Source organism: Nomascus leucogenys, chromosome 9, assembly GCF_006542625.1.
Source record: "Nomascus leucogenys isolate Asia chromosome 9, Asia_NLE_v1, whole genome shotgun sequence".
In the NCBI taxonomy this organism is placed as follows: Eukaryota; Metazoa; Chordata; class Mammalia; order Primates; family Hylobatidae; genus Nomascus; species Nomascus leucogenys.
The window spans coordinates 29326093-29345597 of NC_044389.1; the positions used below are offsets into that span (position 1 = coordinate 29326093).

A 19505-nucleotide genomic window follows, 5' to 3' on the forward strand; every position below is an offset into this window, starting at 1 on the left:
AATAACTCACTGAAAGCAAACTTAAGTCAACAGCATGTGGAAATTGAGCATTTTAATAGGAATCAGGAATAAGCACATTTATAAGTTTTAGAACACTGTGCCCTTACATGAAGATGACAATAACACACTCTGTTAAATACTTACACAAGAATTTTATAGAAGCACTTAATCATTTTGAATGCTTCTTTACCCCAGAATGAATCTAGGTGAAGTGGCACTAACCATGAACTTGCAGACTGTAAAATAACTCTGTAGCTCCAGCTGAGTTGATGGCCATGCATTTATATATGCCAGCATCTGAGATCTGGGCACTTTCAATATCAATGATCTGTCCTCTGTTCAAGAAAGTCATGCTGGTGGAACCTGAGAGTAGACGATTATCTTTGTACCACGTAATAACTGAAAGGAGAAGGGGAGAATATGATCTATGTAAAATTTTTTTTAAATTAAATATACTGAGTTGGATCTTAGCTAAGTCACAATTACTTTATTCTTTTTTTATTATTATACTTTAGGTTTTAGGGTACATGTGCACAATGTGCAGGTTTGTTACATATGTATCCATGTGCCGTGTTGGTTTGCTGCACCCATTAACTTGTCATTTAGCATTAGGTATTCTTATACTTATCATTTGAATTTAATCTAAGTAATCATCTCTTTAGCTTTGATTTTTAAGAGAAGGTAACCCTTAGAAAAACACCAAGAGCCAAGTTGGTGAGTCCTGAAAATGAATTTAGAAGAAAGATATTCTTTGCTATCTCTAATATATCAGTATTATTTAATAGCAAACTTTCAACCTATCTATTTTTTGTTGTATGTTTCCTCTCACCCATAACATTTTGGCTACATGTCTAATCAAACCAAATACCATACACACTATTGGCCTCAAAAATTTATGTTGTTACTGATTCATATGAATAATCTACCAGTGGTGGGAATATACAAAACAAAGTTGTAGTGTCATTAGAATGACAATTTCATCTAGCTTCATTAAGATACTTTTAAGTTAAAAAAAAGTTTCAGCATAGATGGATATAAACCACCATGTGGGCCTTATGGCCACAATATTGACAATAAGATGATTAAGGTATTCATATATTTCTACACTGTTTAAATAAATTGTTTCATGCAGTTAATCAAAGGCAATAAAAATTCAAAAATGTTATCGAACTAATAATATTCTTATCAATGTTTCACCCATGAAATGTATTCTATAACCTGTTCTTTACTAGTAATTAGTATATTATGCTCAAAACCAATTTCAGTTATTCCCAGAAATCTTAAAATATTAAATTACAGAGTTCAAGAGTAAATGTACCAGGCACAGGATTTCCAGCTGCCTTACACTCCAGCTGTACAGGGTTGCTCACCACCACAGTCTCATTCAGCATCTTTCCTGCATCTTCCAGACTAGGTGGTTCTGCAAGAGGCCCAAACAGATAATTATTTCTTATAAGTAGAATATTTAAGCTGAAATTGTTTGCTCAATTAAAATTATAATTTTTCTTCCTTTCTTCTTTTTTTCACATATATACACTGACCTATTTGGTAGTCTACTATTAAATAGACTGAAGAACAGGATTTAAAAAAATCTAAATAAGTTTTCTGGATCACACATTTCTCTGTGTCCAGATAGGAAAATCCTTACAATTATATAGATTAGTAGAGGAGTAAAAAAAAAGTTAAAGAAACATTTTTTATTGTACTTAATCTGATTGATTTGGTAAGTAATTATCTTTACCAAGGAGTAATTAATCTACTAAATTTGAACTCTTCCAGTGAAGAAGAAATTAACATCTCAACATATCTTACTTTATCTTTGGACAGCACTGTCTTAAGCTATTTCAGAAAAACATAGATTAACTTTTGTGTGGTTTTTGGCAGTTTTTTTCCTTTGATATAAAATTTAGACTTAAGTTATTCACAAAATAAAACAGAAAAGTACATTTTCAACTTTAAGTAATTACTGATAATGCTGATCTGTTATTTAATGTACTTGGAAAGTAGGAATTTGTAAAGTCTGAGAGGCATCATATAAAAGAAATAACTTGGAACATTAATGCCATGTTTTCAACAATATCTCAAGGAGTGTGAGAGGCATCCAGGATTAAAAAATTACAAGTGAACTAAAGGTTCTGTCTTGTTTGAAAAAGATGTTGTAAATTAGTATCTGAAGTTGACAGAAAAAAAAAAACACATTTTAAGGATTTGCTACATTTAACTAACTCAATGCACTAGAGACCCTCAACCCACATACAATCAATAAATCCATCAATCCATTAATCTACCAAAAACAGGAAAGGGGGAAAGAAGGAAAGAAAGCAAGAAAAAATAGTAGAAATAAGTAAGATGGCAGAAATAAAATTAAATATATAAATATGACTGAGTTCATTTCATTGTTTAATAGAGCTTTTTTGACATTTAAAATAGTGATTTTTGACACATTAATACTTGTATGGGTGGCCGGGTGTGGTAGCTCACACCTGTAATCCCAGCACTTTGGGAGGCTGAGGAAGGCAAATCACAAGGTCAGGAGTTCGAGACTAGCCTGGCCAACATGGTGAAATCCCATCTCTACTAAAAATACAAAAAATTAAATGGACGTAGTGGTGGACGCCTGTAATCCCAGCTACTCAGGAGGCTGAGACAGGAGAATCGCTTCAACTTGGGAGGTGGAGGTTGCAGTGAGCTGAGATTGTGCCATTGCACACCAGCCTGGGCAACAAGAGCGAAACTCCACCTCAAAAAAAAAAAAAAAAATACTTGTATGGGTGATACAGTTTGGCTATGTCCCCACCCAAATCTCATCTTGAATTGTAGCTGGGAGGGACCCATTGGTAGATAATTGAATCATGGGAGCAGTTTCCTTCTCATGGTAGTCAGTAAGTCTCATGGGATCTGATGGTTTTAGATCCATCAGACTGCCTTGGCTCTCATTCTCCTCTCTTGTCTGCCACCATGTGAGACGTGCCTTTTGCCTTCTGCCATGATTGTGAGGCCTCCCCAGCTATGTATAACTGTGAGTCCATTAAACCTCTTTCTTTTCTAAATTGCCCAGTCTTGGGTATGTTTTTATTGGCAGCATGAACATGGACTAATACAATGGGTTAAAACTATTTTTTAATTAAAATATCTAAGTGGATAAGGAGCACAAATAAAAACCCACAAAAATGTTACAATAAGGAGCAGGACAAAGATATACAATAATTTGACATCAATTTCTGACAACTATACAAAGCAAAAATTATTAAACATGACAAAACAACATGATTTATATTCATGAATAATATTTTATAATGACAATACCTTATGCATTGAATAACGAAGCAAAAATTGTTAAAAGGCAAGAAAAATTCAAAAACTCTAAAAGTGGCATATTTTAATATGTCCTCCTCAGAAATTGGCTGTGTAGTGAAACAAAAAATACAGTTATAAAGAATATGAAAAATAAAATACCCATGCAGATTGTGTATGCATATGTGTACATGTGTGTTTGGGGATTTGTAGTTACCAAAGAATATATATGTTTTTCAAATGACAGTGGAATATTTTCAAAATGAAATATTAGCCCACAAAATGCCAATAAAGTATTTTATAATCACAATTTAATAAAGCTATGAAATATAAATCAACAACAAAAATATAAAGCTATCTACATGGGAAAAATCTCATTAAAGATGAAATTAAGATAAGAATATAAGTTTAGAAAAATAAAGTGAAACTGATTAATATTAAAACCTATAGGATGTCACTAAAGCAGTACAGTACTTAAAGAAAATCTAAATCCATAATTAACATATATAAAAACCAAGAAATAATGAAAAAAAAGTCCTAAGCACTCAACCCAGAATTTAGAAGAAGACCAATACAATGAACCAAAACAGGCTAGAAAGAAATACTAAAAATAAAAGCAGAAAACAAACAAAATCAAAGAAGATAATAAAACTCAAAGTTGATTTTTGAAAAGTCTAAAATAAAGTCTGTTTTCAGAAGTAGATGTCCTTTGGGTCAAATCTTTTTCGTCCTGGGAGTTGTTCCTAAATACTCACCCTGGAACCGCCCCTCCTTCACTCTTAAAATTGCTTTTGTATTCATTTAATTCCATGTATTAACCCTACCTGTTTGAAATGCCTAGAATGTTTCTGTTTTCTGCACTGAATTCTGATTATCAACACAATATTTAAGGACATAAGACTTATAAATATAGCTATCTAACTTTTCCAACTGGAAAAGAAAAAAAGGAAGAATAATCAGTCCATGGCACATTCCTTCAAAACAGCTTTTTAAATACTTGAAGCCTTCTGGACTGAAGTGCTCATTGAAGAATTTGACAGACTATGTAGCTGCTGCAATAAAACACTATGATGGGAATAAGAAATACAAGAGCTATGGAAATGGGCTGGCAATTTCTCACTTCACTAGAGAACTTAAAGAAAGATTGGATGTCAGCAAGAATGCCAGACTAAGGGCTCAAAAAATCTACTCCATTAAAGAAACAAAAATGTTGGAAACATTGTCAAAATCAACCTTTTGAGAACTTGGGAAATTAACCAAAGACTTGCACAAATCCAAAAAGTATTTATTAAAAATAAATAGCTAAATTTCATTAAGAACAGTGAGTTTTGTGGCATTTTAACTGACCTAGCCCTGTCACCCTCTCTCCAGCTCAGTCAAACTTGAAAACAAATAGTCCAATAATCACAGTGAAAAAAGCAGCCTAGCAGACACTGAAGGAAGAACAACAGGTTTCGAGCTACCTGAAAGTACCATTCTGAGAGAACTGTCATTATTTGACCTGTCTGGCCTTTCCATGAAAATCCCTGTTTGCAAGATTTGTCTTTATTTAACCAGATTCAATTGTTCTGTCAGTGCAAACCTTTTCCCCAGGGGTATTTTAAAGTCTGTAAAAACAGACTTCATAGAATTTATATAGAAAAGTTTCCTTATGCTTCTGAAACAAATTACCTCAAACTTGGTAGCTTAAACAATACAAATTTATCTTACAGTTTTATAGGTCAGAAGTCCAACATGGCCTGACTGGGTTAATATTAAGGTGTCAGCAGAGCTGAATTCCCTTCTGGAGGCTCTAGAGAAGAATCTGTTCCCTTGCCTTTTCCAACTTCTAGAGACCATTTCTTCCATCTTCAAAGCCAGCAACGGGCAGGGCATGTGAGGAAGTGTGTGGAGCATTCTTCTCACATTATATCACTCTGATATGCTGCTTCCCTTTCCCACATTTAATAATCCTTATGATTACATTGGGTTCATCCAGATAATTAGAGATTATCTTCCTACTTTAAGGTCAAATGATTAACAACCTTAATTCCCCTTTATGATGTAACCTAACATATTAACGAGTTCAAGGATTAGGATATGAAAATCTGGGAGGATGCCAGTATTCTGCCTACTCACTAATGAATCAAGACAACAATGAAAACCAGCAACAAAAAAAAGAAATAAAAACCGTGAGGAGAGAAGGATATGATTTCCAGAGTTGCCAAATTATATTATTTAAAATATCTACTTTTTCAACAAAAATCACATATTCTAAGAAACAAGACAGCATGGCTCATACATAGAAAAAGAAGCATAATAGAAACTGTCCATCAGGAAACCTAGAAACTAGATATTGGATTTACTAGACAAAAACTTTAAATCAGCTATTTTAAATACAATTGGCCCTCTCTATCTGCAGTGTCAATGAACCACAGATGGGAAATTATTTTTAATAAAAAATAACAATACAACAATAAAAATTAATACAAATAAAAAATGTAGTATAATTACTAATTATATAGCATCCACATTGTATTGGGAATTAAGTAATCTAGAGATATTAAACTATACAAGAGGATGTGCTATATACAAATACTATACAATTTATTTATTTTAATGTTTATCTCAATAGTTTTTGGGGTACAGGTGGTTTTGGTTACATGGATAAGTTCTTCAGTGGTGATTTGAGATTTTAGTACACCCATCACTCAAACAGTATATGCTGTATCCAATATGTAGTCTTTTATTCCTCATCCCTCATCACACTTCCCCCTGAATCCCCAAAGTGCATTATATCATTCTTACGCCTTTGCATCCTCATGGCTTAGCTCCTACTTAAAAGTGAGAACATACGATGTTTGGTTTTCCATTCCTGGGTTACTTCACTTAGAATAATGGCCTCTAGCTCCATCCAAGTTGCTGCAAAAGACATTATTTCATTCCTTTTTATGGTTGAGTAGTATTCCATGGTGTGTGTGTGTGTGTGTGTGTATCACATTTTCTTTATCCACTTTTTGGTTGATGGACACTTAGGTTGGTTCCATATCTTTGCAATTGCGAATTGTGCTACTGTAAACATGCATGTGCATGTGTCTTTTTCATATAACGACTTCTTTTCTTTTGGGTAAATATCTAGTAGTGAGATTGCTGGGTCGAACGGTAGTTCTACTTTTGGTTCCTTAAGGAATCTTTGTACTGTTCTCTATAGTGGTTGTACTAATTTACATTCCTACCAGCAGTGTTAAAGTGTTCCCTTTCAGCACATCCACACCACATCTTTTTTTCTTTCTTTTTTTTTCTTTTTACTTATGGCCATTGCGTTAGTTCGTTCTCATGCTGCTAATAAAGACATACCCCAAACTGGGTAATTTATAAAGGAAAGAGGTTTAATTGACTCATAGTTCAGCATGGCTGGGGAGGCCTCAGGAAACATAATCATGGCTGAAGGGGAAGCAAACACATTCTTCTTCACATAGTAGCAGCAAGGAGTAGTGCAGAGCAAAGGTGGGGAAAAGCCCCTTATAAGACCATCAGATCTCATGAGAACTTACTCCCATGATTCAATTACCTCCCACTGGGTCCCTCCCACAACACATAGATATTATGGGAACTATGACTCAAGGTGAGATTTGGGTGGGTACACAGCCAAACCATATCAGCCACTCTTGCAGGAGTAAGATGGTATCTCATTGTGGTTTCAATTTGCATTTCCCTGATGATGAATGATGTCGAGCTTTTTTTCATGTATTAGGTTGGCTGCTCGTATATCTTTGAGAATTGTCTATTCACATCCTTTGCCCACTTTTTGATGGGATCATTTTTTTTTCTTGCTGATCTGTTTGAGTTCCTTGTAAATTCTGGATATTGGTCCTTTGCCAGATGCACAGTTTGCTAATATTTTCTCCAACTCTGTGGGTTGTCTGTTAACTCTGCTGATTATTTCTTTTGCTATGCAGAAGGTTTTTAGTTTAATTAGTCCCATTTATTTATTTTTGTTTATTCTGCAACAAATACTATATAATTTTATATAAGGAACTAGAACATCAACAAATTTTGGTATCAATGTGGGGTCCTAGAATCAATCCCCTGTGGATATTGAGGGATGACTGAATGTTCCAAGAATTATAGGAAACCATCTATAAAGAATCAAAGAAAAGTAGCTGAATTATCACTAAATATAGATGTTAATCAAGCGACAGAAATTACTTTTAAAAGCCAAATAAAAATTCTAAAGTGCAATAAAGACTCAACACCTGGAAGAAGAAAGTTGGAAGGTGGAAAAAGAATTAATCAACAAATTTGAAGGTTGGTCAATTGATAATCCAATTTTAGAATCAAAGAAAAAAGAATAAAGAAAAGTGAACAGAGCCTCTAAGATGTGTGGAAACACTATCAAACATAATGGTAGTACCAGAGGAGAGGAGAAGGAGAAAGGTACAGAAAGAATGCCTTAAAAAGTAACAACTGAAATGTTCCCAAATTTGAAGAAAAGCATCAATCTATATATCTAAGAAGTTTAAAAAATTCTAAGTAAGATAAACTCAAAGAAATCCCCACCAAGACATCAAAATCAAACTGTTTAAAACCAACAACTAAGAAAGAATCTTGAAAGCAGTAAGAGAGAAGTGACTCATGTACAAAGATCCTCAATACAAACAACAGCCAATTTCTTATCAAAAAAAGACAAAGGCCAGAAGATAGTAGGATACTCAAAGTGCTGAAAGAAAATGACTACTAAACAAGAATTTCTTATCCAGGAAATCTGTCTTTTAAAATTAAAGAAGAAATTAAGATATTTCTAGAAGAATGAAAATGGAAAGCAATGAATTCTAGGAAGAATTCATTGCTAGACCCATGTTCTACGAGGAATACTAAAAGGAGTTCTTCAGGTTGAAATGAAACAGTAATTCTAATACACACAAAAGAATAAAGTTCACTGGTAGAGGTAACTACACAGGTAAATATGTGAGATGTAAAAACTATATATTTTGCTCATAACTCATCTTTTCTCCTATTGATTTAAAAGATGATAATATAAAGCAGTAATGGGCACTTTAAAAAATGTAATTTGTTTAACAATAATAGCACAAAAGAGGGGAAAGAGAGAGAGAGCTAATTAAGAACAAAATTTTTGTATACTATTGAAATATCCAAATACTATAATTATTAAGATTCTAATTATAAGACGCAGGAAAACTACTAAAAATAAAACTCAAAAAAAGTAAAAGAAGCAATAAGGGAAATAAAATGGCACCCAAGAAAATGTCAGCAATGGAGAAAGAGAAAAACAAAAAAATGACATAATAAATATTAAAATATATAACCAATGACAGACATAAACTCTACCACATCAGTAGTTAAATTAAATATAAATAGATTAAATACTCCAATCAAACGGCAGAGGTTGGCAGAATGGATTTTTTAAAAAATTCAACTGTATGTTGCCTATAATAGCACACTTTAGATTCAAAGACAAGTAAATTGAAAGTAAAAAGATTAAAAACAACATAGGATGCAAACAGTAATGGAAAAAGAACTGTGGGGGCTATACTAACATCACACAAAATAGACTTCAAGAAAAACTGTTACTGGCAGCAATGTAGGACTTTAAAAAAATAATACAAAAGGTTAATTCATCAGGATATACCAATTATAAATATATATGTACATAACAACAGATCCCCAATATACATGGAACAATAACTGACAAACTCAAAGGGAGAAATAGACAATACAACTATAAAAGTTAAGAGACTTCGAAATCCCACTTTCAATAGTGGATACAACAACTACACAGAAAATCAATAAAAAGATAGAAGAGTTGTACAACCTATAACACAACTGACACACATAGACTACTCCACCAGAAAACACATTCTTCTCAAGTGTAAATGTCATAGTCTCAAAGATAGACTATATATAAGACTATAAGACAACTCTTGATACATTTAAAAGGACTATAATCTTACAGTGTATGTTCTCCAGCACAATGAAATTTAGGAACCAATAATGAAAGAAAATTTGAGAACTTCACAAATATGTGAAAATGAAGTAACATACTCCTAAATAACTATTGGTCAAAGGAGAAATCACATGATAGATAACATTTTGAGAGGAATGAAAACAAAAACATGCCAAAACTTGTGGGATGCACATAAAGAAGAGCTTAGACTGATTTGTAGTTGCAAACATCCATATTAAAAAATAAGATATCAGATCAATAACCTAACATTCTACCTTAAGAAATCAGAAAAAAAAGAAGAGTAAACTCTACCCAAAGCCAGCAAAAGGAAAAAAAAAATTTAAGAGTATGTACAAATTAAATAGAGGATAGAAAAACAGTAGAGAAAATTAACAAAACCAAAAGCTGGTTCTTGGAAAAGATCAACAAAAGGAAAAAGACTTCAGCTACACTAAGACAAACAAAAACGAGAAGACCTAATTACTATAATCAGAAATGAAAGAGGGGTCATTACCAGCAATCTTACAGAAATTAAAAAAAAAAAAACTGTAGGAGAAGATTACAAACAGTTGTATGCCAACAAATTAGATAACCTAGATAAAACAAAAACAATCTTAGAAAGATACAAACTACTGAAATTGACTGAATTGTACACTCTAAAAGGATGACTTTTCTATTTTGTGAATTATATCTGTGATCTCTTTGTGAATAACAAGCTCAGAATTTTTAAAGTTCAACTCAAGAAACAACTGGGATCAAGAAGCACCCATAACTGACCTACAAAGATCTCATAATAAATCAGATAGTCTGATTTGACGCTCATTGTATTTCAACATAATTTTAATTTATAGCCTCAGAGGGTTGAAAAAAAATAAGCCAATTGCTTTTCTATTCCAAAGAGTTAGAGATAAAAATTATTGCTAAACATTTTTTTTTCTAAAAGACTTCTATTGTCTTCACAGCCAGACTTAGCAAACATAAAGATGTTATCTTAGCTAATTGTTTCAGATGTCCTCAAGGTAGTTTCCATATAAAACATATGCTTTAGGCCAGGCACAGTGGCTCACGCCTGTAATACCAGGACTTTGGGAGGCCGAGGCGGATGGATCACGAGGTCAGGAGTTAGAGACCAGCCTGGCCAACATAGTGAAACCCCATCTATACTAAAAAGACAAAAAATTAGCCAGGAGTGGTGGCAGGTGCCTGTAACCCCAGCTACTCAGGAGGCTGAGGCAGGAGAATCGCTTGAACCCGGGAGGCGGAAGTTGCAGTGAGCCAAGATTGTGCCATTGTACTCCAGCCCGGGCAACAGTGCTAGACTCCATCTCAAAAATATATATATATATATGCTTTAGAAATGTCAAAACATAATTCAGTAACTAAAAGAGGAAAGCTAATGACTAAAGGCCCTGTACAGAGAAGCTCTTTGGGTATAGTTACTAGTACATGGTATTTGACAAACAAGTGAACCAGAAACCCACTGAATCTTGGGGGGATTGTTTGCCAAATAATTATAATCCTGCCTACAAAGCACGTGATGGTTCAATGCCTCTAACACCAGAAAGGCTCCAATGTAAGTCCATACAAAAATATTTTAAAAGCCTGATTTCTTTCTCATTTTGAGGTTAAAAGTAAATACAAATATAAATTCCATTGCTCCCTTCTAGCACTGAAATGCAGTCTTGAAATTTAGGAGAACATTGTTCTAGATAGAGCAGCAATAAAGTAACAATATCTTATGATCTTATTTTAATAATAAGATGACTGCATTCTCCAAGAAGAAGGTTGAATTCCATTCAATTTGCTGGATTTTTTTTTCTTTTTCCAAAAGCTGCATGTACATATCATGCCAAAACCAGAATACCTTCTTCTTGACATATTGTGTGCTAGATTTTGCCTTTTACTTCAATCACACAGGTCGTGAATAGAGTTTTTCAAATCCTGGTTAAATTACAGGTAGTACATAAGCAATCTAAATGTAATTTTGGTGAGTTAATGTTCTCTATCTAGTGAAATTGTGAAATAGGGAGGAATAAATTAATCTATACCAAGAAAATCTTAGAGTCCTGAACTGAAGTTATCCATGAAAAAAGAAAAAGGTTCCCTACAACATTCCCGAGTCTCCTTTAAGCCACATTTGAGCTATTAAACAAAACACAGAAACGACAGAGGAACCATTTTTGAGTGGGTGTTAGCAGATGTTAGCCAAGCAAATACTTTTCAAAAAATAAAATAAAAATAAGGGGTGCTCTACTAACGTTTTTACCAGACAACTAATACAGACCCAAGAGAGCTCCTGGCCAAGAGTAAAGGCAGGAGGGACTTTACAGATATTTATCAAAATGGTGCGGTGAGAAGGGCCAGAAATCAAATACGTGTTTTGCCAGACAGTCTTTATGCTCTCATTTACAGATGCTGACTAGGGGCCAGGCACCAGGCTAAGATTTTCACATGTAGTCTTTCATTTAATCCTCACACAACCTCCATAACTGTGGTGTACTCTCTCTATCCTTCCCATTTTACAGATGAGGAATGTACGTTTTTATCCTGCAGTTATTAATTGGCAATATAGAAAAGTAAATTTGAAACCACAATATTTTACTTTTTCTGGGTGTTTCGCCTTGGTTGATTTTTTTCCTGGGAAATATTTGTGTGCAGATAAAATGAATGCTTGGGGCTATTAGACTCCAAATAATCATTTGTTTGTGGAAACATCTGTTGCACTTGGCAAATATCTGAGGTTTAGATATAATTTCATAGTTTGGTCTAGGGAATAAAAACTTCCAGAATTATTAAACTTTGATGATCAAAAAGACCACCTACTGAGGGCTCCTGCCCTTTATAAATGACAGAACTCCCCACCCTGGAAAACCCCATGAGAATGTTCCTCTTCTCTTGATCATGACGTCGTCTCCTAGTCCAGGAGACCAGGCACCCTTACTACAGCTTTGAGAAACAGCTTTTGCTATGATTAAGAAGAATGGTAGCATCTAAGATATTTTTATAAGAAAGGAAAACATTAAACAATTGAAACACTGAATATTTTAGGATTAGACATTTCTGGATGACAACTGTGGTAAATGCACATTTGCTGAATGTGTTATCCATCAATAAAGATTGGTATTAAAAAAAAAAAAACCTGGGCTGGGCATGGTGGCTCACACCTGTAATCTCAACACTTTGGGAGGCTGAGGTCAGCAGATGTCTTGAGCCCAAGAGTTCAAGACCAGCCTGGGCAACATGGTGAAATCCCATCTCTACAAAAAGTACAAAAGTTAGCCAGGCATGGTGGCATTTGCTTGTGGTCCTCCCTACTAGGGAGGCTGAGGTGGGAAAATCACCTGAGACTAGGGAGATCCAGGCTGTAATGAGCCATGATCGTGCCACTGCACTCCAACTTGGGTGACAGAGTGAGATTTTGTCTCCAAAAACAAAAATAAAAACAAAAAATCCTGACTTCAAAAGTAACTACAGGGTTGGTTGATAAATTAATAACTTAACCTAATTAAATGAGGATTACTTCCCCATAGGTTTTGCAATGCCATTTTTAATACATAGAACAAGAATTGTATGCAATACTTTGGGAGCATTCAAAGAGCAAGAGTATTAATGGGGCTAGTTCCTCTCTTGTTCCTTATACTGTAATTTCTGCTATTGACTGCTAAGTCTGATTAACTTTTTTATGAAACTAAATTCTCATATCTATGGTAATTGGAACAAACCAAATCCAAATTCAAATACTCAAGTATTTCAATGCATGGTGTCTTTTAAGCCATGCTTTTCACATCCTATTCTTACATAGTTTTCCACGTTAACTTGTCATTTTAACCAATGAGGTCTTTTTGAAGTCTATCATCAACCAGTCTCTTAGAAATTCCTACATTTTTTAACATCTCCAATTATCAGTAAAGTTATTAATGCAAGTATTGAAGAGGACAGAGTCAGGTTTGGAGCCTTATGTGTCCAATGTGATGTTATTGTCATGAATGTCAAAGTGAAATGCCAGTTTTCTGTCTAGATTTCTAGATTCCCATCACATGCACTCAGCTAACTGCTTCTTCCAGGCTGATCACAATTAGTATCAGATTAGAAGTGCACTTCATCATTTATTCTGCCTTCAGGGAGATGAACTGTTACGTATGCAAGTCATGATCATACTAGTTGAAATGTTTTAACCTACTACTACACCTTACTTTTATCCTGTGATTTGTATCAGGAAGATAGTTTTATATTCTCCCTCTGATTAAGCCATTTTTAATAAGCTCTTAAAATGACTGACCTTCTGCTTCTCTTTCATTTCACATTAACCCATATGTTTACCAGTCTGCCCCCTTCTCTTTGATGATTTTCCATGTAGACGTGCACCCTGATTGCATCTCCTGTCAACCAACATTTTGTTATAATATTCAAGTTTAGAGACTTGTGCCTTCTTAGGTATCAATTATGCTTTTTCTCTTCTGTTGTTGCTCTTTATTTGATGGGATACTTGATTTCTCTCACAGACTCTGGTTTTCAGTCAGTCTTGACTACACTGGCAAGTCTTTAGGCCAGTCTTTAGTGTCTAGGCCAATGTTTTTCCAAATATGGGCTCACAGACTACCTACATTAGAGGTGCTGTTTCAGGAGATCTGGGACTAGGCCCAGGAAGCTGTATGTTTAATACGTAACCCACATGTCTTTTAAGAATACTGAAATTTTAGAGCATCTGTTCTAGACAGATTCTTCCAGGACTGGAGACATACACTCTATTCTTTATTATACAGTAGGGGTCCCCAACCTCGGGCCACAGGCTGATACCAGTTGATGGCCTGTTAGGAACTGGGCCACACAGCAGGAGGTGAGTGGCAGGAGAGCAAGCATTACCACCTAAGCACTGCCTCCTATCAGATCAGCAGCAGCAGTAGATTCTCCTAGGAGTACGAACCCTATTGTGAACTGTGCATGCAAGGGATCTGGGTTGCATGTTCATTATGAGAATATAATGCCTGATGATCTGTCACGGTCTCTCATTTCCCCCAGATGGGACCATCTAGTTGCAGAAAAATAAGCTCAGGGTTTCCACTGATTCTACATTACGGTGAGTTGTATAATTATATCATTATATATTACAATGTTATAATAATAGAAATAAAGTGCACAATAAATGTAATGGACTTGAATAATCCTGAAACCATCCCTCTCCCTAGTCCGTGGAAAAACTGTCTTCCAAGAAACTGGTCCCTGGTGCCAAAAAGGTTGGCGGATGCTGTTATAGAGCATTCATTTAAGTATTTTAAAAACAGTCTAGAGAACAAAACATCCTTCTTTTTAAAAACATCTCAGGAAGTAGAAGTTAGCAAAGTTAGCTGCTACCATTTATTTAGTGTCTATGAAGTGGGAGATGTTTTATACCTATTATCTCTAAACCCTCAAATAACTATGGAAGTCAGATACTCATAGAAATTAAGTAGTTTATTCAAGGTAACATACATCATGTTTAGCATAGAATTTAAACCAAAGTTGGCCTGACTTCTAAGTGCCTAAGATGATTGTATCATGCCATTGTATCCCACTTCACTATTTCCTCTTAGCCAGTAGCAGAGACCAGACAAGAACTGAACTTGATGGGAGAGGGAAGGTAAAGAGCTTGCAGAAGGAGAAGAGAAGGAGCCTCAGGGTAGGGAAATAAGAAAGAAGAGAGAATTCCCCCCAGCATACTCTTAGATGGAAGTGTAAGTCTGAGTAGATGCTTGAGACAGCTGTAAGAGAGCACTAGGAAGAGATAAAGGCCTTATGGGGAACGAGGCAAATGCAAGGCAACTTACAGTACAGCAGGGTCAGCCTGTCGCCTAACCCCACTAGCATGATCAGCCAATTGCAAAATGGTTACATTCAGATATTGGTCTCCCAAATAATGATTCAGGGAAAGAATAAAGACCCACGTGGTTTATGCATGTTATGGTAAGTATGTAGACATCCCTAAGTTAGGTGTTCATATTTTAGGGACTGGGAAAAGAATAAATTCATTTATTGGAAACATTTAGGAAACTGATGCTTTGAATCTTTTTAACTGGTTGATTCAAATGGAAGAAAATGTGCGAAGAAGCAAATTAGAAGAATTCAATATCCAATGAAAACTTTTTCATTCACCTACTATTTACTCTTTTATTTGTTAAATATTTTTGACTGCCTACTGTATACCTGGAATTAAGCTAGGTGCTAGGACATTATTCTAGGTTTAATTGCTTGGTAAATGTGAAGTGAATATATGAATGAATAAATTAATAAAAGGCTGAACAAGAAATCATGTGAATTAGAGAAAATGAATAACGTGTACATGAAAATCTTGAACAGTTTTCTGCAAATATTCTGGCTACGTTAGGAAAGTCCAACCCTCTAATTATTGGCCTTTTCTGATGAGCTTCTAGAGATCTGAAGTGGTATATTCAAGGTTATGTAGTCTTTCAAGTTTACTGTGAAGCTATGATTTTATTGAGGTGCTCCATGGCCACCCAGACTTTTTATTACAGCACATTGGAGAAAATCCTGAGCCAAAGATGGCTTCTACTCATTAAATCCTTCTTATAGGCAGGTAAGAAAATCGCAGACAAGATTAATAAACAATGCTGCCAACTTCTATCTTTTCAACAAAAGTTATCTGTAGAAAGCTATAAGTTAACAGAATACAGATAACTTAAAACACAGGATAGTGTATTTAATTATGAGCTCCAGTATGTCCTGTTTGACAACCTGAAAACTGAAGATCCTAACACAAGCAATGATAATTACAATAACGTAAAAAAAAAAAAAAACACCCTAGGTTTTTTTTATACAGACTAATAAAATAAACATCTGTTTCTTTTATACTGTAATTCAATAAAAATGAGCCCACTATGTTTTTAAAAAGTGATACAAATATTCTTTTGTTTAGATGTAGAAATTACATTACCATGAACATGCAGTTGAATGTGCTGTTGTGTTTCTCCAGCTGCATTGGTAGCCACACATGTGTATCTGCCAGCATCTTCCAACAGGGTTTTGGCAATTTGTAGAACTCGACCAGAAGACTGTATCTAATTGGGAGCAGACAGCACAGAGGATTTTTGTACTTTATACTTAGATTTGAAAACATTCACTGAGACAGAAAAATTCATTTAAATTTATAATATCTAACAATATTTTCATGCCAATATCTTAATAAACTCTTGATAGACTAGAGCGAGTTCATATCGTCATGCACAAGACAATAGACTAGTCTGATTGAAAAGCCTTTTCTTATTCATTGGAAAACACAAAATAAAATAACCAGTAAGGCCAGCTTACTGGTATAGTCATACTGAATAAAAGACTTCAGCACTGAACTATGAAGTATGTGATGAAAATTTAAGCTATTTGAAAAAATACCTGGCCACATTTATATAAAAATTCATAGCTTTAAAACAATGACTTTTTATTAAATGATCATGGGAGCCAGAAAAACAATAAAATTATAAAATATGAATAATGAGACTGAAGATAAATTTCTTCCTATTTTTCACAATTTCTCTCTTAAACCTATTGTAACTGGCCTCTGCCATTTTGAAAGTGATGATTCAGAGGTTATTCTTTGAAAAATACTATTCAGAGGTTACTAGTAACTTCCAGTCACAATATCTACCAACATAGGTAGTAAGCTCATACTCTCCTCCACCAACTATAGCATTTGGTGTGGTTGACTACCAACTCCTTGAAACGCTCTACTTTCTGGGTGTTAAAGATAAGCATTCCCTCAGTTCCAATTCTCTGACTTTCTTAGGAGATTACTTTTCAGAATCTGCTTCCTCTTCCTGTTCCACACCCAAGGAACATAGCTGTCTGATAGTTTTTTATCCAAACTCATGGCATCAGTGAAAAACTCTAATGCATTCTAAATTTACAGGATAGCCTCACTTTCTCTCCTGAGCTCTACATGTGTCCTTCCAGCAATCTGCTGGACAGGTTAGTATATCAAATTTAACATCAAATTCACTTGCACAAAATTAAGCTCATATATTTTCCCTTGTATTTCTAAAGTCTACTTCTGATTGCATGTTCCCAGTCTTGTTTAATGGCCCCCACTATTTTTCCAGTCATCTAGGTTTTGGAACCTACTTTGAATCCTATTAATTATGCCACTATATGTTTCTCAGATCCCCTGTTTTCCATTTCCACAGCCACTGTGGAATTATAATAGCTTCTTAACTGATGTTCCAGTGTCTCCAACCTCCCCAACTGTTAATCTATCTTGCATATTGTTGCCAGAATAATTTGTTTAAAATTCAAATTTGATCCTTTAACCAGTTTCCCATCAAAGTTCATTCATGGCTCTCCACCTTCCCCAGAATGAAATCTGAACTCAGCACAGCCCTCCAGGCTCACCACATTCTGACCCCAAATGATCTCTCCAAACTCTCCCATGTAAACTCCCACTTAACCTATTCTCCATTCATACTGTTATAAACATGTTAAGCAACACATTCATACATTTATATTCATGTCTGGACTATTACATTACATGATCTTTAAATGCCATAATTTTTAAAGACCAAACTAGGTCAGTCCTCTCTCCTTTTTTGTCTTACCCTTTACTCTGTCCTTGGATTAACTCATCCATGCCCATGGTTTCAAATATTGTTGATGTGCCAATATGTCCAGTCAGAACTCTCCTTTGAGCTCCAAGACCATATACTCAATGATCTACTGGCATCTCCACTAGTTGATCTCATAGTCACTTTAACCCCCCAAAATCTAAAACTCAAATCAGTTTTCTCACCTCAAACTTGTCCCCCTCCAGTCTCTTATCTCATTGTATGGCAACACTAGCCATGCAGTTGTGTACGCTGGAATCCTAGGAGTCTTCCTTGCCACCTCCCTCTCCTTCACTTTTCATAAAGAATCTTTCCTCAACCCCCAGTGATTTAACTAATAAATACCTCACCAATCTATCCAAGTATCCTCATCTACATGGCCAGCATATGAGTCTAACTTTCTATCTTTTCTCTCTCCTAGATAAATGTAACTAGGTTCTAATTGGTTTCTACATATCTATTATTGGCTCTTCCAATTTATTCTTTGGAATGGGTCTGGATAACTACTTAAAATTCAAACCTGTTCATGTCACTCCTCTCTTAAAACTCTTCAAAGGTCTCCCATTGCCTTAAAGTAAAAATGAAATCATCAACCTTACTTAAGTGCCTCCTACCTAGTCTTTAATATCACCTCTCCCTTGGTCTCTTCCTCAGCCCACTGGCTGGCTTTCTGGTCCTCAAGAGGTGTCATGATCTCCTTTGCTTTGTTTGCCCATGCACGTATTCCTGAACCACTCTACTCCGTTCTCTTCCATTAATTCACCCATTTAACTTCTATGAAGTCTTCCGAACTCTAATCAGGGCTTTTCCCATAAATTTTCCTCATTCTAGAAGGCTTTGCTTTTCTCATTACATGTTCTTACACCTCTAGGTTTTCTCTTAAAATCATTCATTACGGGTTGCAATCCTACTTTTGTATGATAATATAATAAATACCTGTCTCCCAGGTAAACAATTGTTTGCTTTCACTATGGCTGAAGGCTAAAAACGGAATCTTTCACTTGCAAAAAGATGTGAGATTATTTCCATTGGATTTGGAATAGGAATTAAAAATTAACAGATAGCCACCACGTCTACTAAAAAAGGAACATAACATATCTCTCATTAGGGAAAACTCACAAGTAAAATTCAAGCCCACATTAGTCAATTAACTTGATCCTATTAGCAAAATCTATTAATTCTGATTTCAAATGTATCCTTTAGATTATCCAGATTTGAAACCTATCATCTATCTATCTATCTATCTATCTATTATCTATCTATCTATCTATCATCAATCTACTAATTTAACAACTATGTACTGAGATACAGTTATATGCCAGGGACTATACTCACTATGAAGGATAAAAAAGGGAACTTATTCAATTTTTTTTAAATTGAGTCTTTGCCCTCTTGAAGCTTATAAACTAATTCTTAAAAATATTTTCCAAGACTTATTTTACCTACATTTATGTAAATATGACCTTATCTTAATTTTACTCAATGGTGAACATTTTTGGCTTATTACTGATGAACATCGTTCATCTGTGAGACACCAGTTTTTTAACAACTAAATTAGGCATAAATCAAAATAATATAAATAATGATCACTATCTTAAAATCAGTATCATTGTTAAAGTTAGTCTTTAATTCCATTCTTCAAATCAAAATATTGTTAAATTCTTAAAAACTCTAAGAAAAAT

General features: G+C 34.7%; 1 protein-coding gene across 1 annotated transcript in view; it reads right to left on the bottom strand.

Annotated features, from left to right (window-relative positions):
• The window catches only part of HMCN1 (hemicentin 1), a 434555-nt gene that overhangs the window by 147499 nt on the left and 267551 nt on the right, over positions 1–19505 (bottom strand). The window contains exons 36-38 of the mRNA XM_030818744.1: positions 16167–16290; positions 1319–1420; positions 223–399 (exon numbers count right to left, since the gene is read on the bottom strand). Coding sequence (XP_030674604.1) covers positions 223–399; positions 1319–1420; positions 16167–16290 — 403 coding nt within the window. The remainder of the gene's footprint in view (positions 1–222; positions 400–1318; positions 1421–16166; positions 16291–19505) is intronic.